This window comes from Microtus pennsylvanicus, chromosome 3, assembly GCF_037038515.1.
Source record: "Microtus pennsylvanicus isolate mMicPen1 chromosome 3, mMicPen1.hap1, whole genome shotgun sequence".
Classification (NCBI taxonomy): Eukaryota; Metazoa; Chordata; class Mammalia; order Rodentia; family Cricetidae; genus Microtus; species Microtus pennsylvanicus.
Window position 1 is genome coordinate 32608974 of NC_134581.1, and position 25476 is coordinate 32634449.

A 25476-nucleotide genomic window follows, 5' to 3' on the forward strand; every position below is an offset into this window, starting at 1 on the left:
CCAGCAGACTTGTGCTCCAGGAATCATCTAGTCAATGACAGGCAGGAGGAGGAATTTGAATGCCCTCTGGGGTAAGAAATTTGAAAGTCAAGGTAATGGATATAGCAGTTACCTTATGCTGATCAACACTTAATGTAGAAGCAAATCAGAACAGAATATCATAGCTTATTAATATGTGCAAATAGTGTTACGTGTCAATCACAAAGGTTAAAAGTGACATAAATACAAAAAGAAAAGAACACTGGGACTGTTTGTTCCCTAGAGGGGGACCTGGAATAGGATGCGGTGGATGGAGATGAGGCCGAGCTCCTAACCACAGAGGGGCTGGTGAGAGAGTCCTCTAGGGGCTCTTTGGGAGGGAGCCAGTATTTCTTGTCCTTGGCGGGTACTGTGTGAGACACAGCTCTGTGAGTGCTTAGAGGGTAATGTTCTCTCCTCGGCACCTGTGGGATCGGAACCTGGCTCAGTGTGGAGTACCAGCCTGAGCGAATCAACGACAGTAAGAGTTTGAGCTTAAGTTTCCATATCATCTGTCCCTGACCCTTGCCCTACTGCCAGCAAGTGTGTGGCAGGGAGTGGAGCCTTCTTTGTCCCATTCTCATGAGAGGCATCCTCTGGGAGCCACTTTGGTCTTATTTTTGCTGAGAGGTAGGGTGGGTAAAGGAGTGCTCCACACGGTGAGTTCAGGGCCAGTGACCCCCACGTGCTGGCACCCCAGCTCAGCCTTGCCAGCTCACTGCAGGCAGGAGCTGCCCTCAGCCGTGGTTTGCTCAGACCACAGGAAGCTGGGTGTGAAGGGTGTTGCCTTTAGAGGAGCCTCATTCTCTCACAACCTGGCTACCTTTTTTTCCTGGCTGGTGCAGGAGTTTAATATGTTCCAGATCTGGAGGGTGGGGAGGCTAACATAGCTGTAGAGAGGGGAAGTCAGAGCGGCAAGTTTCACATTCGTTCGCTGCTATGGGGAGTGGCCACTGCAGAGGCTGTCTCCTCACCTGTAAACCTGGTGCATTCAATCTACCAGGGTAACCAGGAATATTCCCTATAGATTAGGACCTTGAGTAGCACTTCATTTAGGAAATAACAGTGGCCTGGTGGAGGAGAGCTGTTCTGGGAGGTTCCCAGCTCATTGAGCCTAAGCTTATATTAGCTTCAGAGGCTTTGGCATCTGTGTGGATCCTTTCTCTCTCTAGGGAATCAGAAGACACCTTCTGTCCACATTTGGGCCCTCCTGGTTGGAGGGAGTGCAGTCAGTACTGGGGTTGGTTTGGAAATATATCTTACTGAGGACCTGTATTTCAGTGGTTTGGAAAAGCTGAATTCACTCTATCCAGAAGCAGGGGTTGGAGCCCCCAGGGCCAATCTCTAGGCATGCTGAACCCAGGCTCTGAGTTCATATCACCCAGGCTTTGGGGTTTAGTTTCAGGGACAGGAAGAGAGGAAGTCAGGGTTGTGTAAGTAACATGGGAGGGGTACCCTGCAGCAGCAAAGGAGGGTGGGGGACAAGATGTGTCTATGTCATTTCAGGAGACCCTGGAGACCCAGGCCAGAGCCAGTGTGGGACAAAAATCCTCTTGGTTTAAACATAGTCCAACCAGTCTAGGTACAGCGGGTGAGAGGGCGTCAGATCAGCCTTGGCTCTTATAACACCTTGCCATCCAGCAGGCCAAGGTCTTCACGTGGTGTGGTATACCTTCTGATTTGTATTTATCTTCCCTGGGATCCCAACATCTGCATCATCAGCCTCTGAGACCTAGTGCCCAGCACTCAGTCAGTCCTCAGGATACAACGTATGGAAGCAACATATGACACCTCAGACATGTGCAGCTCAAAAAGTATTTTCTGTGCATCTGCTCGGTTCCTAGCTCACACTCAGTCTCTATTCCTGTGGGTTTAGACTTAGGCAAAAATGAAGTCCCCTTAAAACTGACTTCCACCAGATACCACCAGCTAGTCTTGTCAGAATGGTTGCAGTTTCTAGACTTGTTAATTTGGGTGCTTGGGCCACATGCCCAGTGAGTGTGAAGTCAAGGTTTGGTTTAGGTCTAAACTTGGTCACAGAGTGGCCTGAGGCTTCTATCACTTTACTCTCTAGTTTATTCTATGGGGTGTCCTCGCCCAAAAGAAACAGGGAAGCAGCTCTGAGAGTCACAGATTTTACTAAAGAGCTGGGGGTGAGCATAAATTTTGTACACAAGAATGGGTCAGAACAGTGAGAACTATGACTCCATAGCTGCTGAACTTGCTTTGGAGCTGAAGGGAACTTGGATATGAGTGTGTGAAATAAAACAGGAGTCTTTAACAAGAACCCCCCGCAAACTGGGCCACAGCAGATCATCACCCACTGCTCCCCATTTGCCCTCTTCTCTTAATAAACCCCAGTGACTGAGCGTTCTGAGAAATGGCTCAGAACAAGTGCGCAGGACGCTAACTGGCCTGCAGTCCCATCTGTCCCATGGTCAGTGTCCAAGATGAGAGCCGGCTGCCGTGGGCTCAATGTGGGACCCTATTTTCAGTAGTTTTTAGATACTGGGTCAATTCTAAGTCTTATTCTGCCAGGCTCCTTGATGTTGGACAACTCCCTGTCTGTCTATGGTCCTCAGTTTCTCAGCCTGAAAGAAATGGGAAAGGTGGATTGACATAATATAATTCTAATCCAGCTAGGATCCCACTTAATTGTATTGTGAGAATCTTTTCATACACATAATTTGGCTGTGTGTTCCCAAAGCCCTAGGGAAGGTCCGTGCCATTATTTTTTTGTATTCAAAACAGGTTCAGAGGACGCCTGCATGTTAAGCAAAGCCACGGATCCCAGAAACCATTCAGCTGAGATTCAGCCTCCAGCTTGTCAGTTTTCTAGTTCAGGGAACCTGAGAGCAGATGCTTTGGACCTCAACCAATTTAGCTTCCCTGCTCCTCCTGCCTTCCTTCCCACTCAGGAACTCAGCTCCTACTGTGCTGTAGGGAGCTGGGACATGGAGGGAGCCCTGACCGAGGGTGCAGTCACCTGGGAGATACAGGTGTGCTGTGGCTGTAGACAGCAAGTGGATAAGAGAGGCTGGCAGCCTGGGTCTGACTGTTCTAGCTGAGCCCAGGAGGCTCCATTTGGCTATTAGCTAAAGAAACTGCTGTTCTTTGCCATCTGGGAGCTCCTGTCTGGCCTCCTGATTGGTCACTCTCAGCGTCTTCCCTTTTCCCTCAGAAACTGTCACCTAACACTGGGGGCTGAGTGCAAGGTTTAAAGAGACTGCTGAAGGGACAGAGTGCAGCTCTCTGTCCTAATTAGGGAGGAGACTTCAAGGGAGGTTTTCATCCCAGTCAATTCAATCGCCACCAGGCTGTATGCTTTTGAGATCCCCGTTGTTGTCTTCCCAGAACCTTGGGTGGCTTTGATTCCTGCTATGACACCGGGCAAGAAAAAATAGCTCTATCCCCGGGCCTCAGTGTCCCCATCTAGGCAATAGCCAGGTGGCTGAGCCCCATGGATGTCAGGCCTCTCCCAGTGATGACATTTTTGGACACACTGTCATGTACTTTTTCTTTTCTTCCTAGAGGCCAGGGACCAGATGCCTTAGGGAGAGACATCAAGCTTAAAGATAGCTCTCTCTGTCTGAGTGTTCCCACTGGGCGGCTGCAGGTGACCCTCCTCCCTCAATGCTCTTCTATCAATCAGGTCCAGGCCCCACGGCAGATCGCGGCCTGGCCCTTTAGCCCTGTTGTTTGGGCAACGCCAGCGAGAGAGTAAAGGAGCGCCGCGCTACAGCGGCGACTGCGGCGGACGCGGCGGCGCAGGGGGCGGGGGAGGAAAGCAGAGCCCACTTGTCCCACGGCTCCCCAGCAACCCTGGCCCTGGTCCCGGCGCATCATAGCGGTCTTTGGAACCCTGGGGTTCGTTAGTGGTGCCAGAACCAGCTAGGAGCAGCACACCATCACTCGATCGCACAAACGACCCCCCTCCCCCCAGGCCCCGCAATCCCCAACTCGGCCAGGCTAGCACAGGTTATTCTCCGTCCCTAGATGCGGAAGGCAAGGTTCGGCGACGCTCCGACGTCTGTCTTACCCTTCCCAAGCCTAAATGCAAGGAATTCCACGTCTCAGGCAGAAGATTACAGCTATCAAGGCTGGGGTGGGGGTGGGGATGGGGTTAGGGGCACCATTTTGGGTCGGACATTGATCAGATTCCTCATCAGTGTCGGCCCTTTGGACCCCATCTCCATCGCTATCTCCAAGTTTCAGCCTCCCTGTCCCCGCCCACTACGGGGCTCACCCCGCCAAGGGCGGCTGCAGCTCCTAGCAGCGCCCAACCCGCAGTCCCTGCCCGCCCTAGGGTCACCCTCCCAGTTCGGTCCAGTCGGTCCTGCCAGTGGAAGATGCTGAGCGCGCCCTAGATGCTTAGAGTAGAAGGGTCAAAGTTCGGTCACCGAAGCAGGGTGGAAGGCCCTGAACCCGCAGGGCCTCAGCAGGGGCGCGGGAGGTCAGGACGTGGAGCTCCCTCACCTGTTTCTCCGCCGGCTCCTTAGCAGAGACCGCGGGCTTGGGGGAGGGCGCGCGGTCGCAGACGCAGCCCTCCAGCAGGTAGAGCCCCGAGGGCCGAGAGCTTGAGTCGCTTTCGAAGTAGAAGAGCAGATTCTGCAGCAGCGCGAACCACTTGGTTTGCCATTTTGTGTTGTCCGAACTCCGCTTGCTCAGGTAGCCTTTGCGTGTGCCGTCCTTGCGCGCCAGCAGTCCCAGGGACGCGACGTGGCCATCGTTCAGCCGGATCCCTTTCTGCATGGTGCTCGGAGGCCAGCGAGACCCCACGCGCTTACATCTTCTTCGCGCGGCACCCGGCAGCCCCTCGTCGGTGCGCGCAGCGCTGCCTCTCTCTGGCGCTCGCTGGATCGCTCCCTCTCTTTCCCCCACCCCAACCCCCTCAAGATTTACACTCCAGGACCTGGCTCCGAGCTAGGATTTCTTGAACCTAGAAGGACCATTCCTTGCTGGAACCTATTCTCCTCTCCGCAGAGCCCCAGGGCCCCGGGAGATGTCGACCGACCCTCCCCCAGCAAACTGAGGGACGGGCGGTCTGCGCGCTGGCTAGGGGCAGGCGGAGTCATGTGACGCCTATCCCTCGAAGAGCCCGTTTCAGCAGCGCGGACAGGGACACACGCACGCAGCCCCGCCGAGGCGCAGAGCCGCACGCAGGCTGCACCTTGGCGCCTCCTCCCCCTCCCTGGACACACACACACACGCACACACACACACGCACACACGCACGCACACACACTTCTCGTCCTCACACACTCCTCGTCCTCCCTCCCTGTCCCTGTCCTCTTCCTCTAGACTTCGGGTGTTCTAAACCAAATCAGATCAATTTTCGTTTAATCCAATGGAACCCCGGAGACTCACCATCCCCGGAGTTTGCGTTCTTTGCGCCCAGCCGCGGCGCACTCTAGACCTAGGGTAAGCCCCATTTGTCATTTTGTCTCCTAAAGCCTCCCCTTACTTCCCTTCCCTACTTTATTTTTCTAATCCAAGGTGGACGAATAAGAGAAAGGTGAATAGCGAAGGAATGGAATATGTTCTAGTTTTTGCATAACCGTTCGGATTTCACTCCTTTCAGTTTCTAGCCCTATTCCGCCACGGCTTCGCCAGCGATCTGAGAATATAGGGGGTGAGGTTGGGAGGCTAGAGGTGACCGTTTATTTTATTTCATTTTGAATGTTGCCATAATTGCCAGCGTCACCCGGCGAACCTTAAGGTCTGGCTGGCAAGCCGCTGCTGGGAGTTTTCAGCAAATACCCCTGAAGCCTGAAGGCGGGCTTCAAACGCAGGCGCCGGGGACCATGGGAGCCTTCAAATAGCTGCGCTGGCGCAATGATACCTTAATGATAGATTTTCCGTTCTTATTTTTAGCTCCCATTCGCCTACACAGTTACACGGCATTTATCCGAGAACGTCACAGCGCCCGCATGCTGCACCGGCAGAGCGCGCGGGCTGCCGGGCCAGCCTGGTGCTGGAGTGGGGAGCGCGCACCGCCGTCTGCCGCAGAGGGCAGCGGCCTCTCTGAGACCTGAGATTGGGAGCAGCGCCGGGCGCTGACAGTTTGCAGCCGGGACAGGTGTCCGCGCAGCCCTCTGGAGAAAGAACACCATCTTTCCTCACAGAAGCCCTTCCTCCTTTCCCTTTTAGATCACACACACACACACACACACACACACACACACACACACACACACACACCATGCACCATGGTCTGGAATGGAGAGCTATCCCTATTCAGGACACAGTGGTCCAGGCCGGTGTTCCTCTGTAGCGCTTATCCCCCCCTCCCCCCGCAGGTAATCAAAAGAAAAAAAAGGCAGAGAGCTAAAGCTCCTTTAGGCATCCTTGACTTGCTCAAGAGAGATCATGTGGGAAATTGTGATCCTTTTCACATGTTATCTAACTTTCTTCTTTCTCTTCACTTGCTTTTCTCCTCCTTCCCACCAAGACCCTCTCTTCTTTTCAGACACGACGTTATTATATCAGCCATGCTGGCTTGAATTTCCGATCCTCCCCGCCTCAGCGTCCTGAGTGCAGGCACATGCCCAGTTTCCCCTGCTTTCTCGATGGAAGCAGAATGTCCAGGATTGGGGTTTTTATGTGAATTCCTATTAGGAAGCCCCTTACAGAGGAGGCCATGGAAAAACCCTGGTAAGGGCACTGTTACAAGCGCTTTGCCTCAGTTAGGACATTACACCTTCCCTAAAGCCTTCTGAATAGTTTGGGCTTTGGTTCAATCGCTTATTACCACTTTCATAGAACGCGGCAGAGGTGGGATTTGAACCAGGTCGGGGTTTATGTGGAATAGAGTTTAGGGTTGCATCAAGGTTGGCATTCATCCCACCAAGGAACACGATAGGGGAAGAGGGTATCTCTAGGTGAGCTGGAGCCAAGGTTTAGCGTGTGTGGCAGGCAGACCCACAAAACAAGCTTCTTCTGACCTGGGCTGCAGGTTTATGGGCAGGTTATGCACTTTCACACACATTTTTATCTCAGGAGCTTGGGAGACTCCCTAATATACTGCAGAAACGGTGATGCTGCGAGGGGCACACCAATGCCGGGGGTTGCTGTCAGAGCGCACATTCTCCTTCGGTGGAGGTGGGCAGGGTCTAAGGACATTTCTGACAAGTCTGCCAGCGATGCAGCCTCACCGCTTTGCAGCTCATTTATTAGATGTTGGGCACTGGGAGGTGGGAGAGGATGGAGCTCACGCATTTGTTCGCTCACTCACACGTTTTATTCTGTCGCCTGGGCCCTGGAGGCACGATGATAAGGAAAACATAGTCCCTGCCTTCTGGAGCTTGCAGGAGCTTGGGAACTCCTTTGCTGTGTGGCTCTAGGAGGGCCAGAGGAAAACCCACTTTCTCATGGGGCACGGGAAGACAAGCTAACCAAAAGTGCCTGTCAGGATCAGAATTGAGCCCACTTCAGAGGCTCTGAACTCCGGTGTACTTTAGAGATTTAAAGTCTGTATTCAGGTCTTCCTCTGGGCCAGTGAAGTCAGAATCTCTAAGTCTGGACATGCATATCCTACTTAGGAGCTTCTGCGAGATGCCCACAGAAAGATCCCCCTTCCTCCTCCTGGCTGGGTCAGCACTGGAGTGGTGGAGGAGTCACGTGCTCTTGCTAATCCTGGGATTCTGGGATTTCTTGGTGAGCTAGACCATGCTGGAAGGGTGGCCCTGGCTCCTGTTGTGTTTGAGGGAAACGGTCAGCGTCCCACCTAGCAGTTTGATTACTCTTATCTAAGTGGTGTGAATATTGTGTGTGTGTGTGTGTGTGTGTGTGTGTGTGTGTGTGTGTGTGTTTCACCACAGGCAGAAACCCAAGTCTTACCTTTGGCCTCTTGGCAGTCATTGGCCTGGAATCAAGTTCAAGCTCTGGGAAGCCACTTAATGATGTTGGTTAAGACAATATTATTTATGAAACTGGTCACTCGTTGCCTAGTATAAGAGGTGCCAGAAAGAAGGTGGGCATGTGTTGTGTAGTTAATTCTTCTGAATTGAAAATTTCTCTCTTAGAAGGAGGAGGAAGGCTCCTAAGACACAAGAAATCCAGGAAACTTACAAGGCTCTTCTCTCAGTCAATGTTTTATTGCTGAAGACACACCATGACCAAGGCAATGCTTATTAAAAAAAGGATTTAATTGGGGAATGGCTTAGAGTTTCAGAGGGTTAGTCCATCAGCATCGCGGTGAGGAGTGTAGCAGTAAGAAGACAGACATGATGCTGGAGCAGTAACAGAGCTCTACATTCAGAGAGAGAGAGAGAGAGAGAGAGAGGAGAGAGACAGAAGAGAGAGAGAAGAGCGAGAGACGAGAAAGAGAGAAGAGAGAGAGAGAGAAGAGAGAGAGAAGAGAGAGAGGGGAGAGAGAGGAGAGAGAGAGAGAGGAGAGAGAGAGAAGAGAGGAGAGAGAGAGAGTGGAGAGAGAGGAGAGAGAGAGAAGAGAGAGAGGGGAGAGAGAGAGAGAAGAGAGAGACAGAGGAGAGAGAGAAGAGCGAGAGAGGAGAGAGAGAGGAGAGAGAGAGAGAGAGAGAGAGAGAGAGAGAGAGAGAGAGAGAGAGAGAGAGAGAGAGGAGAGAGACAAACTGGGCCTAGCTAGTGTGGACTTTTAAAACCTCAGAGCCCACCCCCAATGACACACCTCTTCCAACAAGGTCACACCTATTCCAACAGGGCCATAGCTCTAATCTTTCCCAGTCTACCAACTGATGACTAAGTATTGAGCCCATGGGGGCCATCCTCATTAAAACCACCCCAGGGAGAGATGAGCAGTTGCAATTGCTGGGATTCGTGGTGGTACTGGAGGAGGAAATCTTTAGGAGAGCTGCCTGCAAGTGGGGCAGGGAACTCCAAGGGTGCACCCATATTTTGAAGGCGGTATAGGTTAGGAATATAGCTGTTTTGAGTTACTCATGCCCTGTAAGTAACCCCCAAAATCTCATTGGTTCACCAAGCCAGATTTGGGTGAAATTCTTTGGTCTATCATGGCTGCCCTATCTGTAGTAAATAAGTTATAATTTATATCTCCTCCCTCCCCCGCCGCTGCCGCTGCTAAAACCACACAACACAATACCTTGGCATAGTTGGTAGAAATGAACACACTCTTTTCAGGGCAAGAACTTAGCCTCTCCTTCAGGGAAGGACAGGGGCTAACAGACCACAGTGCATTTGTGTGTGCACACATGTGCACAGATACACTTAAGAGAATTTTTGCTTTTTTGGTAACATGTTTAAAATGAAAAAGGTAACCCATAAAGCTTTAGAAAAGAGACACATTCAGTTTATTGAACTTTTGGACATGTGTCCCTTGTCTGTGGGAGCTTTGATTCTTTTTTTCTGGCTCCATTGATCACCTTGACCGGACACCTAGTGTGGAGCAAGGGACTTACACTTTTCGTTTGTATTAGCCATGTTGTTCTGTCTGCTTTTAAGAGTCATTTCTTTGTAAAATAAATGATGAATAAGATCACACAAGGAATAAAGAGATAAAACCACCAAAGATTCATCTTAAAAACTATTAAATTTTCTATAAAATTCTTTTGCTCTTTTTTAGACACAAACATTCACCAAAATAGCTTTCTATAGTATCTGATATTTTATGGACTCAATGTCTTCCTTTAGCTCCTTCATACTATGTGGGAACATTGCCTTTAACTACTACAAGTTTAATTATCTTCTTCTTATGGACACTTGAGTTGGATCCAGTTCATTGCGTTGGCAGTGAAGCACAAGGGTTATGGTTGTATGTGCATCTCCAGTCTCAGGCTGGGTTTCTTAAGAGGGACTTCTGGGAGAGAGGATATACACTTGAATGCTGGTTTGTATTGCTTCATTTCTAGTAGGTTAGCTCTTCATCTTTACTGTGAGTCACCAACAGAGGAGGAGAAAGCCAGTTTCTTTATCTTATTGTCAAGATATTGATGTTGTCCAGTTTCTTATATATTCGCTCAGTAGAAAGCCCCCCAAATAACATCTCATGGTGTATTAATTTTCATCTATTTTATTAATTTATTGAATTTTAATTGCATTTTGATTTTTTGTTTATATTAAAAATTTAGGTTTGAAGATGAACTTCTATTTTCTTGTAGATTTATCCATATTTCATAAATGTATAACCAGTGACTCCATGCATGATGCATAGAGCTTGCATAGTGTCTAGCTTATCTTATTAATCATTGCAGTAAAATAGGCATAGCCTAACTTCATAGAGATCCATTGCCTCTGCCTCCTGAGTGCTGGGATTAAAGGTGAGTGCGACCACACCTGGGCTTTACAGTGTTCTTAAGTATTTTCATTTTATCAAGCTACAGAAAAATTTTGACTGGGATTATAGAAAAATATTGTAAGATTATTTCTTTTATAGCATTTTGTCTTCCTATCCAAAAAGTTCATCTCTTAAATTCTTTGTCCTTAATGTTTTGATAGGATGTTATTCTTTTTTTGTTGTTGTTGATTTTTATTGTACTCTACATTTTTCTCTGCTCCCCTCCCTGCCTCTATCCTCCTCCCTTCAACCCTCTCCCAAGGTCCCCATGCTCCCAATTTACTCTGGAGATCTGGTCTTTTTCTACTTTTCATGTAGATTAGATCCACATATGTTTCTCTTAGGGTCCTCGTTGTTTAGGTTCTCTGAGATTGTGATTTGTAGGTTGATTTTCTTTGATTTATGTTTAAAAGCCCTTTATGAGTGAGTACATATGATAATTGTCTTTCTGGGTCTGGGTTACCTCACTCAAAATGATGTTTTCTATATCCATCCATTTGCCTACAAATTTCAAGGTGTCATTTTTTTCTGCTGTTTAGTACTCCATTGTGTAAATGTACCACATTTTTTTTTATCCATTCTTCGATCAAGGGAAATTTAGGTTGTTTCCAGGTTCTGGCTATGACAAACAATGTTTCTATGAACATAGTTGAGCACATGTCCTTGTGGCACGGTTGAGCATCCTTTGGATATATACCCAAAAGTGGTATTGCTGGGTCTTGAGGAAGATTGTTTCCTAATTTTCTGAGGAATCGCTATACTGATATCCAAAGGGGCTGTACCATCTTGCACTCCTACCAGCAATGCAGGAGTTTTCCCTTTACCTCATATCCTTTCCAGCTTAAGTTGTCATCAGTGTTTTTGATCTTGGCCATAGAATGCTATTCTTTTCTTTTATAATGCTTTGCAATTTTTTTCTAGATATTTTTAATTTAGTGGCTGCTATTGGGAACATGTGTTTTCAACTTAATTAATTTTTTTGAGATGGGTGTTTGCTGGGCTGTGTAGGCTGGGCTCAAACCTTGAGATTCTCCCTCTCCACTCTCACAGTAGCTGAGATTACAGACACATCCCCTTACACCTTGTTTATTAAAAGTGAACATTTTGGCATGAAAAGGAAGTTACTTCTATTTATGTATTAATTTTAAGATACTAATTTAAATTGAATTTTTCTGATTTTAAAAAATTTTAGCTCATCTGTTTAAATTTGCTCGTTAAATGAGTGGAATATATCAATGTATTTTTTTAACACAGAAATGATATACTGTCTTTTAGACAAGCCCCACTTAAACATGAAAGATTTTTATATTAATTTATTTACCTTATCTTTTCTTGAGTCAATCTTGGTGATATAATTTCCAAAATCGTTTGTTCCCACTTTTCAAGTTACCATATGACTGTTTTACTATTTTGTGGGGGGCAGAGTCTCACAACATGGACCTGACTAGACCTGGCTGGTCTTCAAAGCAAAAGATATATACAAAGAGATATATAGAGAGACTAGGCAGAATCAAAGAGATGCCATGTAGCTGCTGAAGGAGACAGATGCTGGACCCTTACCAGTAAGCCATAGCCTCGTGTTGATACACAGATGAATAGAAATGGATTAATTTAAGATATAAGAGTTAGTAAGAAGCTTGAGCTAATAGACCAAGCAGTGTTGTAATTTCTATAGTTTCTGTGTTATTATTTGGGTCTGGGCAGCCGGGAAATAAATGAGCAGTCTCCATTTCCAGCTGGCTTTGCATTTACCAGGACATACCTGCCTCTGCCTTCCTAGTGCTGGGATTAAAGGAAGACATGCACTACCATGCCTGGCCATCTAGTTGTGATCGAATGCCTGTTGACAACCCACGCCAAGTTTTTGCATGCTTTGCCTATCTCTGGCTCTGTTACATTGCACTCAGAGAATGTACTCTGCGTTATTTTACACATATTGAAATCGACGGCTGTTTTTGTTGTGTTTTGCAGCTGGTCCATTTGTGATTGCTCAAGGGATTCTGGGAAAGACACACATCAGGTTCACAGGGTTTGGAGATTGACATAACTCTAGAAGCTCAGTTCAGTAAATTACAAGACACTTGACACAGCTCTCATTGTGACCCTCGGTCAGCATCGCTACCTGGCAGCTGTGAGCAGAAACGCATGGGGGCTCTGAGGGAAACTGGTGTTCTGGGTTCATGCCTCCAGTGTCCTGGTGGTGCAGGAACTTGCTGGGGCAGACAAAAGAGCGTCGCCTTGCTCATGTGCTCCCAAGCTCTGATCCCGCCAGACTCAAACCTCTGGTGCTGTATTTAGCACATTACCTGCTGCAGTGTGCACCCCATTGTTGTGGTATCAAGGTGTGGGCCCTTTAAGAAGTGTTGTGCCATGGGGACTCTGCTCTTATAAGCAGATTAATGCTGTTATCAATGGGAGTGGGTGAATCATCCTAGGGATGGGCTCCGGGGAAAATAAATGGGTTCGACACATGCTCTCTCTCATATATGCTTTCTTGCCTTCATACCCTGTTATGACCAACACAAAAGGCCTTTGCCAGATGCTGGTCTATGGTTTGCCCTTCTTAGTCTCTAGAACCGTGAGTCAAAATTCTGCTGTTTCTAAGTTACCCGCTCTGGCTTTCTGTCACAGCAGCCAAGAGTGGACTAACTCATTCCCTTTACATCCTCACGGTACAGTGACTTCCAGTGACCTGCTGATGAGACCACCCAGTCCTTCCAAAAGCCAGAGCAAAGAATTCACAGATGACTGAGCCAACTGTAGCTCACACTAAATGAAGAAAAAGTAAACACGTCCCCATTGATCACAGCTGATACAGGGAGAGGGTAGTGCATTTATCAAATGCAGTGAGCTTGTGTCTGTGCTCCCGCCTGCTACCGCAGGCTTAGCCTGAGCTCCTCTCCACCCAGCCCTGTGGCCCTGGTGTCTGGTTTTAGTCTCTGGTCTCCCTTAGACAAAAGGCTTCCTGTTGGGTTTGGCTAAAGAGGAGCATTTTCCTGGACTAAGTGGGGGAGAGAGAGGTTGGTGTTGCAACCTCATTGCTTAGTGCTCTCTCCCTGCACTGTCTCTATGCTCCAAGCCCTGTTCTCCATCCTTCTGTTCAGGAGGAAGGGAGGAACTTATCCCAGGGCACTGTGATGGCTTCTGTATGTCCCTACTTCTTGTTCAAACCTTTTAAAATAGCCTTCCATAAACTCCTTTTTGTTTCTTTCTTTGTTGTTTGAAACAGGGTTTCTCTGTGTAGCCCTGGCTAGCCTCAGACTTGCTCTGTAGACCAGGCTGGCCTCGAACTCAGAGATCCACCTACCTGCCTCTGTCTTCTGAGTGCTGGGATTAAAGGCGTGATGACCACTACCTGACTCATAAACTGTCTTGATTACCAGTTCCAATGCTCTGTTTGATGTTGGAACTTAATTCATACTGAGATGCTAAGAAATTCAGATAATTCATCCCCAACTTCTTACCATTTGGGTGCAACCGTGACAAACTCAAGGTCATAGAAGTCATGGCTAGCTAGCCTTCATCCAGGACCCTAGCGCTTCAGTCTGCCATTCTTGTCTTTCCATTGTTCACACTTTTGGATCAAATTCGGTTACATATACAGAGTTGACTTATAAGCACAGAATAATATAAAAAATAATTCCAAGATTTGCCACCCCCTTCATTGGAGACAGGCCCAGCTAATCTGATCTTTTGAATCATTTTAGGAGAGTAGGAGGGAGGGAGGCATATGTGCACTGTTTCTCATTTAGATTCAACAGTCTCTCTTCTTTCTTATCTGTATTTTCTACTTTTTAAAATTAAAAAAGCAGCGAGTTAAAAAAAAGAAATAATAAGACAGGGAGGGACGTGCAAAGACCTTTGAGAAAATATTTCAGTCAAAAACGTTTGGAGGGCTGGTGTGACGGCTCAGCAGGTGAAGGTGCTTGCTGCCGAGCTAGACAACCCACATTTGATCCCCGAGCTTGCTTGGTGGAAGGAGCGAACCAACTCCCACCAGCCGTCCTCTGGCTTTCAAGCTTGTATGCCCCTCCCCTTGTGTGCTAGATTTTCAAGTCTAAATAGTCTACTCACTGGTGTCCCTCCCTGCTGTGGGTCTGGCTTCTCTCCAGAGGTAAGAACAATAGCTTCTGATAATAGCCCCTGAGCTACTCTTAGGATGAAATTTGAAGTCACCTGAACACTATTCAAGGCCCAGGCATCTTCTGCTCTGCACCATCTGTTGGGTTCACGAGGAGCTGTGTGAGCTCTTTCAGGCCCGGGCCCATTCAGGACTCTAGTGTTTGTGCTGCTCCCTCTGTCCAAAGCAAGGGGCCCTCACCCCAGGCGTTACCTTTCACCTACAGCTCATCTCATCTTTCTTCGGATCACCTTTCCCATCTGCGCCTTGCTACCCTGCTTTCTGACAATGAGGTCTTGGTAGTTTCGGAGGATTGTGCTCCGGCACCTTGACAGTGTAGCATGGAAAAATGGTGTGGCTGCTGAGGCTGTCAGAACCTCCTGTGTTGGGAAGCCGATTTGCTTCCCAAGATTTGGGAGATTTTGTTATTATCATATTGAGTAGATTTTCTATGTTCCCCTTTTAATCTCAGTGGCTTCTACCCTTTGGATTCTTGTTCTCTTTCTCTCTCTAAAGTTTCATTTGTTTTATTGATGATTAGATGTAGCATTTTCTCCATCCTGGATATTTTTGTTCTCATGTGGTCATCTTCTCTATTTTATACTGTCCTTTTTATTTGCAGTATCTCAATGTTTTATTTTTATTAGATTCATATGAGGTCATTAATCACTTTTACAAATAATCTTTTGAGTTCTTTATCAGGCATTCAATCCATTTCAGTCCCTAAGTAGTCAAGGCCTTTTGGAGGCAAGCTTTTGGAGGGCTCACGAGTTGGTTTTGTGTGTGTGTGTGTTGTGTTGTGTTCCTGTGATGCAGTTTTCACATCTGTTGGATAACCCTTCTGTTGTCATGGAGGAATCTTCTTAGTGAAGAGCCTACTCTTTTCTACTCATGGGCGTGTGGGCTTGTGTGGGCATGTGTGTGCACATATATGTAAACATGGAGTTGACATCAGCAAGCTTCCCTGATTGCTCTCCACCTTGATCATTGAGGTAGGCTGTCTCAAATGAACACACTTTACCAACATGGCTAGTCTAGCAAACTAACTTTCTTTGGGGATTCCCTGTCTTTGCAGTTGGAACACCAGAATTACAAATGGGCTGCCACATTCAAGTAGCATTTACAAGGTCTGAACTCTGAGCCTCAATGCTTGTAAGCTCTTTGTCCCCTTGAGCCATCTCCCCAGCCCAAGCAGCGCACTCCTGAAGCACCTCAGTCCCCAGTACCACTTATGGATGAGTTTTCTGCTTCATATCTCCAGCTGGAAGCTATGTAGTTGGAGCAGTGTGGGGCTTTCTTCATTTCACTAAGTCACCAGTGCTGCGTGGGTGAAAACTGGGAGAGAAGTCTCAGGAAGATGTCCAGGGCTCCACTTGGGCTATGAGACCCAGGGTTCCCTCAGCCTTGTTCCCTGGTAGAGAGGGTTTCTCTCATTTCCTTTTCATAGGGTTCACCTTTGCAGTGGAAACAGGCCCCCTTCTTGGTACCTACTCCACCTTCCAAGTCTCCTATCTTCTAGCACAAAACTGGATAATAGGAAAAATATGCCAAAGTACATGGTATCTGAAAAGAGTGGTGAGGGTATGGGGAAAAGGATGAAAATATTTGCTTTTTTTTTGATGATGATGATGATGATTGTTGACAGAGGTTTCTGTCCTGCCCAGTCCAGCAATCATTCAGTCCCAAAGAAATACACAGAGGCCTACATTGATTACAAACTGGTTGGCCTATTAGCTCAGACTTGCTTATTAACTAACTCTTACTTTGTACATTAAGCAATTATTCTTGTCTGTGCTAGCCACATGGCTTAGTACCTTTATCAGCGAGGCATTCTCATCTTGCTTTCTCTGTGTCTGGGTGAGTTAACCTGTTCTCATCACTCTGCCTATATTCCCTGCCTGGTTGCCTTACCTGTACTTTCTGTTTGACTACTTGCCAACCAGCATTTTATTAAAAGAATACAAGTGACAAATCTTTACAGGGTACAAGACCATTGTCCTGCCTGTATATGTGTTGCTTTTATTGGTTAATGAATAAAGAAGTTAGCTTAGCCTGTGATATGGCAGAGTAGAGTTAGGCAGGGAAATTAAACTGAATGCTGGGAGAAAGAAGGCAGAGTCAGTGAGCCTCCAGAGGAGAAAGATGCAAGCCGCCAGTCAGAATCTTGTTGGTAGGCCATGAGCCTTGTGGGTAAAATATAAAATAATAGAAACAGATTAACCAAAGATATAAGAGCTAGCTAGAAATACACTTAAGCTATTGGCCAAACAGTATTGCAAATAACACAGTTTCTGTAAGATTATTTTGTGTCTGGGCAGCCGGGAACAAAAAGCGACAGATGATGATGATTGTGTTGCTCTCTCTCTCTCTCTCTCTCTCTCTCTCTCTCTCTCTCTGTGTGTGTGTGTGTGTGTGTGTGTACATAAGGATACCTGTGGATGTTAGAGACATCAGATCCCCAGGAACTAGAGTTGTGGGGGATTGTGAGCTGTCATGTGGGTGATGGGAACCCAACTTGGGTTCTTTGTAAGAGCAGTACTCTTAACTACTAAGCCCTAGCCCTTTGCTTTCTTAATATTATTTAAAATAGATGCTACTTATCAAGCTGAGGCTGTATCTCTGAAGTTTTCATTTCTGGAAAGATCTTTTTCTTAAAAACTATAAAATGGTGAATTTCATCAAAAGATTTTTTCTGCATATTATTATTGAAAATTTAATTTTCTAACTCTACAAATATGGTAGATAAAAAATATGTCATATCATTCATATGACTGATAAACTTTTGTTACTGAGCCAACATCAAAAGATTGCAAAGAAAAATCCTGAGAAACTAACTCCATATAGTAATTACTGAAAGAAAAAGTTAAGTTTCATTAAGTGGTAGATTTCATTGTGAACAATTTTGCCAATAATACAATAAAATGGATGGGATAAAAACATGCCATTGAATAAATCCTACATTCCAAGGAAAACAAAACAAAGCCCAAACCAAAATGCTTGCTCCCAGAACACTGTGGAAGTCCGAGCTTCTTTGTTGTTGGATCCTTTCTCATCATTCATGTGCACTTTGCAGAGGCAGCTGTGGCAGGGGGGAGTTCTGTGTGGTTAAAAGAACTTTTTTCCTTTTCTTTTTTGAATAATTGTATAAATTCTTCAATGATAATATTATAACGAAGAAAAATATTATAGAAGTCAGAAATAAAAGAATGGGGCAGATACTAAGAGAAAATCCTAAGACACTTCATTTAGTACTAGTTTGTATAGATTTCTGAATTCTATGTATTGGTATTTTATCAAAGATTTAAAATTTTGTACTCATAGATTTTATTTCCTTATTCTTTTTGAACTTCATTTGTTTGACTTTGCTATCCTGGTAATGTTGGTATTAGGGAGTGATTGAGAAGTTGTTCCTAATCTGTTTTTTAGAATATATTGTATAGAGCAAATGTTAATTTTTCTTTAAACAATTAATGTGATGTTGGAAGCCCTACTATCTCATAAAGGAAGAAAATAAAGTAAAGGATATACAGTCTAGGAAGGAAGAAATGAAACCATACCTATTTTCAAGTCACATGATTAGCTATGTAGAAACATTCCAAGGAGTCTACAAAGTAAAACCAAAATACCAGAATGATGAGGTCAGCAAGGAGGCAAGACAAAGTACAAACACAAACATCAATATCACTTTATATAGTAGCAATAAACACACAGAAATCAAAATTAAAAGTACAAGAACTTGCAGGGGATGGCTCATTGGTTAAAGTACTGACTGTGCATGTAAAGACCCGACTTCCATTCCTAGCACTGGTGTAGAAGATGGCTTGACTGCTGTGCACAACTGTAATCCATCCCAGTGCTGTGCACAGCTGTAATCCCAGTGCTGTGCACAGCTGTGATCCCAGTGCTGTGCACAGCTGTGATCCCAGTGCTGTGCACAGCTGTGATCCCAGTGCTGTGCACAGCTGTGATCCCAGTGCTGTGCACAACTGTAATTCCAGTGCTGTGCCCAGCTGTAATCCCAGTGCTGTGCACAGCTGTGATCCCAGTGCTGTGCACAGCTGTGATCCCAGTGCTGTGCACAGCCATAATCCATCCCAGTGCTGTGCACAACTGTAATTCCAGTGCTGTGCACAACTGTAATTCCAGTGCTGTGCACAGCTGTAATCCCAGTGCTGTGCACAACTGTAATTCCAGTGCTGTGCACAACTGTAATTCCAGTGCTGTGCACAGCTGTAATTCCAGTGCTGTGCACAACTGTAATTCCAGTGCTGTGCACAACTGTAATCCCAGTGCTGTGCACAACTGTAATTCCAGTGCTGTGCACAACTGTAATTCCAGTGCTGTGCACAGCTGTGATCCCAGTGCTGTGCACAGCTGTGATCCCAGTGCTGTGCACAGCCATAATCCATCCCAGTGCTGTGCACAACTGTAATTCCAGTGCTGTGCACAGCTGTGATCCCAGTGCTGTGCACAACTGTAATTCCAGTGCTGTGCACAGCTGTAATCCCAGTGCTGTGCACAACTGTAATTCCAGTGCTGTGCACAGCTGTAATCCCAGTGCTGTGCACAACTGTAATTCCAGTGCTGTGCACAACTGTAATTCCAGTGCTGTGCACAACTGTAATTCCAGTGCTGTGCACAACTGTAATTCCAGTGCTGTGCACAGCTGTGATCCCAGTGCTGTGCACAGCTGTGATCCCAGTGCTGTGCACAACTGTAATCCCAGTGCTGTGCACAACTGTAATTCCAGTGCTGTGCACAACTGTAATTCCAGTGCTGTGCACAGCTGTAATCCCAGTGCTGTGCACAACTGTAATTCCAGTGCTGTGCACAACTGTAATTCCAGTGCTGTGCACAGCTGTGATCCCAGTGCTGTGCACAACTGTAATTCCAGTGCTGTGCACAGCTGTAATCCCAGTGCTGTGCACAACTGTAATTCCAGTGCTGTGCACAGCTGTAATCCCAGTGCTGTGCACAACTGTAATTCCAGTGCTGTGCACAACTGTAATTCCAGTGCTGTGCACAACTGTAATTCCAGTGCTGTGCACAACTGTAATTCCAGTGCTGTGCACAGCTGTGATCCCAGTGCTGTGCACAGCTGTGATCCCAGTGCTGTGCACAACTGTAATCCCAGTGCTGTGCACAACTGTAATTCCAGTGCTGTGCACAGCTGTGATCCCAGTGCTGTGCACAACTGTAATTCCAGTGCTGTGCACAGCTGTGATCCCAGTGCTGTGCACAACTGTAATTCCAGTGCTGTGCACAACTGTAATTCCAGTGCTGTGCACAACTGTAATTCCAGTGCTGTGCACAACTGTAATTCCAGTGCTGTGCACAGCTGTAATCCTAGTGCTGTGCACAGCTGTAATACACCCCAGTGTTGTGCACAGTTGCAATCCCAGTGTTGTGGACAGCTGTAATCCCAGTGCTGTGCACAGCTGTAATCCACCCCAGTGCTGTGCACAGCTGTAATCTCAGTGCTGTGCACAGCTGTAATCCACCCCAGTGCTGTGCACAGCTGTAATCTCAGTGCTGTGCACAGCTGTAATCTCAGTGCTGTGCACAGCTGTAATCCACCCCAGTGCTGTGCACACTTGTAATCCCAGTGTTGTGCACAGCTGTAATCCCAGTGCTGTGCACAGTTGTAATCCACCCCAGTGCTGTGCACAGCTGTAATCCACCTCAGTGCTGTGCACAGCTGTAATCTCAGTGCTGTGCACAGCTGTAATTGCAGTGCCGGGGAGGTGGAGACCTGCTTGCCAGCCAGTCTAGCCAAATTGATGAGCTCTTGGTTTAATGAGTGACCCCATTTCAAAAAATAAAGTGGATGGTGATTGAGGAAGGTACACATCAACCTCTGGTCTACACACACACACACACACACACACACACACACACACACACACACTGTGTGTGCACTCACCAATTCAATATTCTTTACAATTGCTCAAAAATGAATTTCTTAGGTATAACTCCAACAAAATACATAACAGAACCAAGCAGCTTAAAGTGTCGAAGCTAACTGAGGAAAGAAAATACCTAAATAAATGAAGCCTTATTGTGTTCCTGGGTTTAAAATTTCAGCCAGCTTAGAATGTCAGTTCTTCATACAGTTCTAAAGCAATTCCCATAAAAGTTGTGGCAGAATTTTTTTTATCATAGATAAGAGAATTCTAAAATATGTACTTAGAATAGCTGAAGAAATTAAAACAACAAAAAAGGATAAAGGTGTCAGGAATCTCTCCGGGGGTTACCTGGCTGTATGATATTGGTGGAGGGATGAACCAGGGATCAGTGAGACTGAGAAAAGATCCTGGAAGCAGATCCAGACAGATGTAGAGCACTGGAGGATGGCAATTCTTCCAGTGAGGGGCTGGGGCAATCAGATCCCCGTGGGCAATTATATAAATCTCTGGCTAAACCTCCCTATATGCAAAAATCAACTCAGAATGGATCCCAGATACAAATGCAGTGTGAAAACTCTGAAATAGAGAATCAAATCACTGGGACCTAGGCCTGAAGAGTAAGTATGTACAATAATAGAAAGATGAGATCATCTACTAAAGAAAAATACCAATACTTACACCTAGTGGAAACTAAAAACGACCTTGTCAAGAAGACAAGAGGATAGTTACATATTGAGGGAAAATATTTGTAAGCCACATATCTTGAATCTGCATCTTGAATATGAGATACGTGTTTATAGATATTTATATGTATGTATACATGTCACTCAAGACTCAGCAGGAAAATAATTGTATTAGAAATTAGACAAAACCAGGACCCATGGATGGCAAATGAGCATACAACAAGATTGTTCAAAGTCACTAGCTGTTAAGAAAATAAAAATTTGGCCATGAGGAGCCATCATTTCATATATAAAGGAGATGGGAGAAAAAGAGACAGTGCTAATTCTGGTAAGGATGCAGGCAACTGAAGCTTCTACCCATCGCTGGTAGGCATGCAAAATTGTACAGCTGCTGGGGGAAAGCTTGACAGTTTCTTCTGCAGCTGAGCGTGTGCTTACTCTGAGACCCCCTAAATCACACTTCTGGGCACTTGCCCAGAAAAACGAAAATTTATGTCCATACAAACTTGTACGGAAATGCCAATAACAGCTTTATCGCAGCAGTCAAAAGTTGCAAAGAGCTTGAATTATCGTTCAAGAGGTGAATGGCCAGCCTCTGTGTGGTACATCTGCACCCTGGAAAAAGAAAGCTGACCCTGTGAAGCTTTAGAGACACTATGCTGTTCAATAGAAACCAGTTTCCAGGGGTTAAATCTGACACGATTCCATTGGTAGAATGCTGTGTTTCCGGTTAGTTTGAGCTTCCCCTAGACCATCACAGAACCTTTGCCTATCTAGGGCAAGACATTTCAGCACCCGGTGCCTCCACGCTAGCCAGTAATAGCTTGGTGCTGGGTGTGGTGGCATATACCTCTAGCCTGTATGTTCCCAGTACTTGGGAGGCAGAGGCAGTAGGATCACAAGTTTGAGGCTAGTGTTAGCTACCTGGTGAGTGTGAAGTCAGTCTAGGCTGTAAGAGACCCTGTCTCAAAACAATAGCAATAAAAAAGTCAGGTTCTCTCTCTCCCCCACTGGATATAGAGCCCTCCTGGGTCTCCTCAAGGAGGGAAAGGAAGGATCATTCTGCTTTCTTCAGCAGTTCCTCTCAAAAGGCTGAGGTATAATAAAGTCACATTTAAATTTGTCCCTGCAGTGTCTGCACTGCACTCCTGTTCAGAAGGACGAGTGGACGAACTCCTCGCATTCCCAACACCTGGTGAACCAGGTCACAGCAGCAGTGGCCCTGCACGGAGACAAAGAATGTGGCCCTCAGGAAGCACACAGGCTTGGGCAGAGGCCCACAGACAGCCTTGCTGCAGTGATGCCCTGACCTCTTGGCTGCTGCAGCTCTTTACATAACAAAGCGCTAGCTGCTCTGTGGGGCAGCTAGCTCCGAGGGATTTCTCATTTTCAGATATTTATGCCTTAAACCGAAAACCAAACGCTGCTGGTTTTTGTCTCCCGTCTCCTCACGGCATCATTAGTAGCTTTCAGGAGCTTCGCTCTGTAAGTGAATCTGCCAGCTTGTCACTGGTGAGTTTTAAGTTCCCCATGACACTTGAAGAAATGCCCAGAATAGCTCCAGCCAGCCAGCCAAACAGAGCTTGGGAGACAGCGGCTCAGAAGCCTGCATTTATGGAGAGCTGTGGGGAGCCCATCCAGAAACCCCATAACAGTGTGTATCTTGCTAAGGAGCTGAGCACACAGCGTTGCTCCCAGCCCCTCTCTCAGAGCTCTTGGTGGGGGGTAGGGACCCTGAACAGGCTGGTGTTCCACTGCACAGGTTACGCTGTGGGGCTAGATTTGCAGTGTGCACTCATTCCTAATCATGGAATATTCCCACCCTACCAAGGTCAGGGAAACTAGGTGGAACCCCAGTAAGAGAGGCTTAAGTGAAGCTGTACAAAGGGCAGCTGCGAACTTGCAGAGAAAATGTGTTTTACTCAACTGGTAACCCATAGATCCTTGTGCTATGCTTTTCACTAGGGATGGGGCAGATATAAAGACTAAGGAAGCAGAACTATTGATTTCAAAAAATTCTACATCTTATAGACGCAACAGACACTTAAGCAATTAGAGAGTTACCCATGCGGGCCACTATGGACAGCTGTTAGATAGTTCATTGCGTAAGAGCTTAAGAGGCAAGTCGGTCTGAAGCTGCATTGTTATGGGCATGGCGCTGGGTCTCTGAGGAAGGGGCACATGTGTGGACACAAGCCCCAAGTGTAACATTTTTCTAGGATTATTTTCTGCAAAGTCTTTCAGATACTAACCACTGGTGGGTAGCCTGATGTGAGCCCTTCCTTCCCTAAAATCTTGGTACTTGCTTCCCGGAAATGTGTGTAGAAGTCTTTGCTTTGGGATTGAGGAGCTGGTTTATTTAGTAAAATGCTTGCCTTGTCAACGTGAGGATCAGAGTTCAGGTGCCTAGAACCCAGGCAAAAGAGTTGGGAGACAGCCAGGAGGATTCCCGGGGCTCACTAGCCAGTGGTGTAGCCCACTCTGTGAGCTTCAGGCCAATGGAAACAATGATGAAACCAAACACCGATGTTGGCGGCATCTGAAGACGCACATCTGAAATAATCTTTGACCTCTGCATATATACACAAACCTGCATGTGTGCTGGGCACAAATATGCCTGCTCATTCTAACATAAACACAACGTGTTCTCTCTTTCTCTCTTTTGCAGACACACACAAACACACACACAGACACGCACACACACAGACACGCACACACACAGAGACAGATACGCACGCGCGTGCGTGCGCGCGCACACGCAGGCGTGCGTGCACACATACACACATGGAAGAGAGTGGGAGCTCTGCTTTGCAGAATGGCTGTGAGCAGTAATGGTTTTGAGTGTTAGGCTAGCAAATATAGATATTAATGAAGAATAGCAGCTGAGTGTGGTGGTATAGCCTATATCACAGCACTCCAGAGGTTGAGGCAGGAGGATTTCCAATTGGAAACCAGGCTGGACTGGACAGTAAAGATAACATATTGAAAACAAAAGTGGAATAAAACAGTAGCTTCCTAGTATGCTGAGCAAAAGGGCCTGGGTGCAGGATCACACACAGAGATGCTTCACAGCATAGGAAGGGGACACGCCACCTATTCAGCAGGGGTTAAAATGCCACCTTCCACCACACATCTGGATGAAGGCCCTTGACATTCAGCTTCTGAGACTCCTTGCTTTGCTAGAAAGAATCCACAGGGCCCTTGTCACCAAGCTGTCTTAGCAAGACAGTGACGAGCCCAATCCAGGCAGCTGCAGCGGGATTGCTATTTCAGTTGCTGACAGTGTCAAACAGATGCCGGCAACATGCTGTCAAATTGGACAAAAAGGACAGTACTATGAGCTTAGGAAAAATTCTCTTATCTTTGTTGAGGGGCACAAAAGAAAAAAAATAAAATTAATTAAAAATATCCGGCGGGGCAGATCTGCATAATCACGGTGTAGCCGCCATCAGGACTGTAGCTGGGGAGTCTCAGAGAAGTTGTTGATGACAAGCAAGGAATGAGGGCTGTCACTGTCAGATGATGACTAGAATGGGGGAGGAGCAAGTCAGAGTGGAATGCACTGTCGCCTTTAGGGGGCATCCCACTGGGTTTTCCTGAGACCTTGGGGGGAAATGCCACTGCCCCTCCACTGGGAGGAAAGCTTGTCTCAGATAAGGCAACAAGTTACCAGGTGATGCAGTGAGCAACAATAATGCCAGGCCCAGAGCTCAGGCTTGACCTCAAAAGCCAGGCCATTTCTCCAGAGACATCATGAGCCCCGGCCAGCCATGCAGACTGTGTACCGTTGTTAACCTGGCCTTCCCCCATCTTCTTTGTTTTTTTTTTTTTTTTTAATTAATTTATTTATTTATTAAGGATTTCTGCCTCCTCCCCGCAACCGCCTCCCATTTCCCTCCCCCTCCCCCGATCAAGTCACCCTCCCTAATCTGCTCGAAGAGCAATCAGGGTTCCCTGACCTGTGGGAAGCCCAAGGACCGCCCACCTCTATCCAGGTCTCCTAAGGTGAGCATCCAAACTGCCTAGGCTCCCCCAAAGCCAGTACGTGCAGTAGGATCAAAAACCCTCTGCGATTGTTCTTGAGTTCTCAGTATTCCTCATTGTCCTCTATGTTCAGCCAGTCCGGATTTATCCCATGCTTTTTCAGACCCAGGCCAGCTGGCCTTGGTGAGTTCCCGATAGAACATCCCCATTGTCTCAGTGTGTGGGTGCACCCCTCGCGGTCCTGAGTTCCTTGCTCGTGCTCCGTCTCCTTCTGCTCCTGATTTGGACCTTGAGATTTCTGTCCCGTGCTCCTCTGTCTCTGTCTCCTTTCATCGCCTGATGAAGGTTAATATTCATGAGGATGCCTATGTGTTTGTCTTTGGGTTCACCTTCTTACTTAGCTTCTCTAGGAACATGCATTATAAGCCCAATGTCCTTTATTTATGGCTAGAAACCAAATATGAGTGAGTACATCCCATGTTCCTCTTTTTGGGT

At 46.7% G+C, this 25476-nt stretch overlaps 1 protein-coding gene across 2 annotated transcripts in view; it reads right to left on the minus strand.

The window, feature by feature from the left end:
- Rasgrf1 (Ras protein specific guanine nucleotide releasing factor 1) overlaps positions 1 to 5215 on the minus strand; it is a 110000-nt gene extending 104785 nt beyond the window's left edge. Inside the window, exon 1 of one of the 2 annotated variants that reach the window (XM_075965023.1) lies at positions 4495 to 5215. In XM_075965023.1, coding sequence (XP_075821138.1) covers positions 4495 to 4770 — 276 coding nt within the window. In that variant the 5' untranslated portion in view covers positions 4771 to 5215. The remainder of the gene's footprint in view (positions 1 to 4494) is intronic. The other variant, XM_075965021.1, reaches the window with a different exon arrangement.
- Positions 5216 to 25476: the final 20261 nt, after the last annotated feature.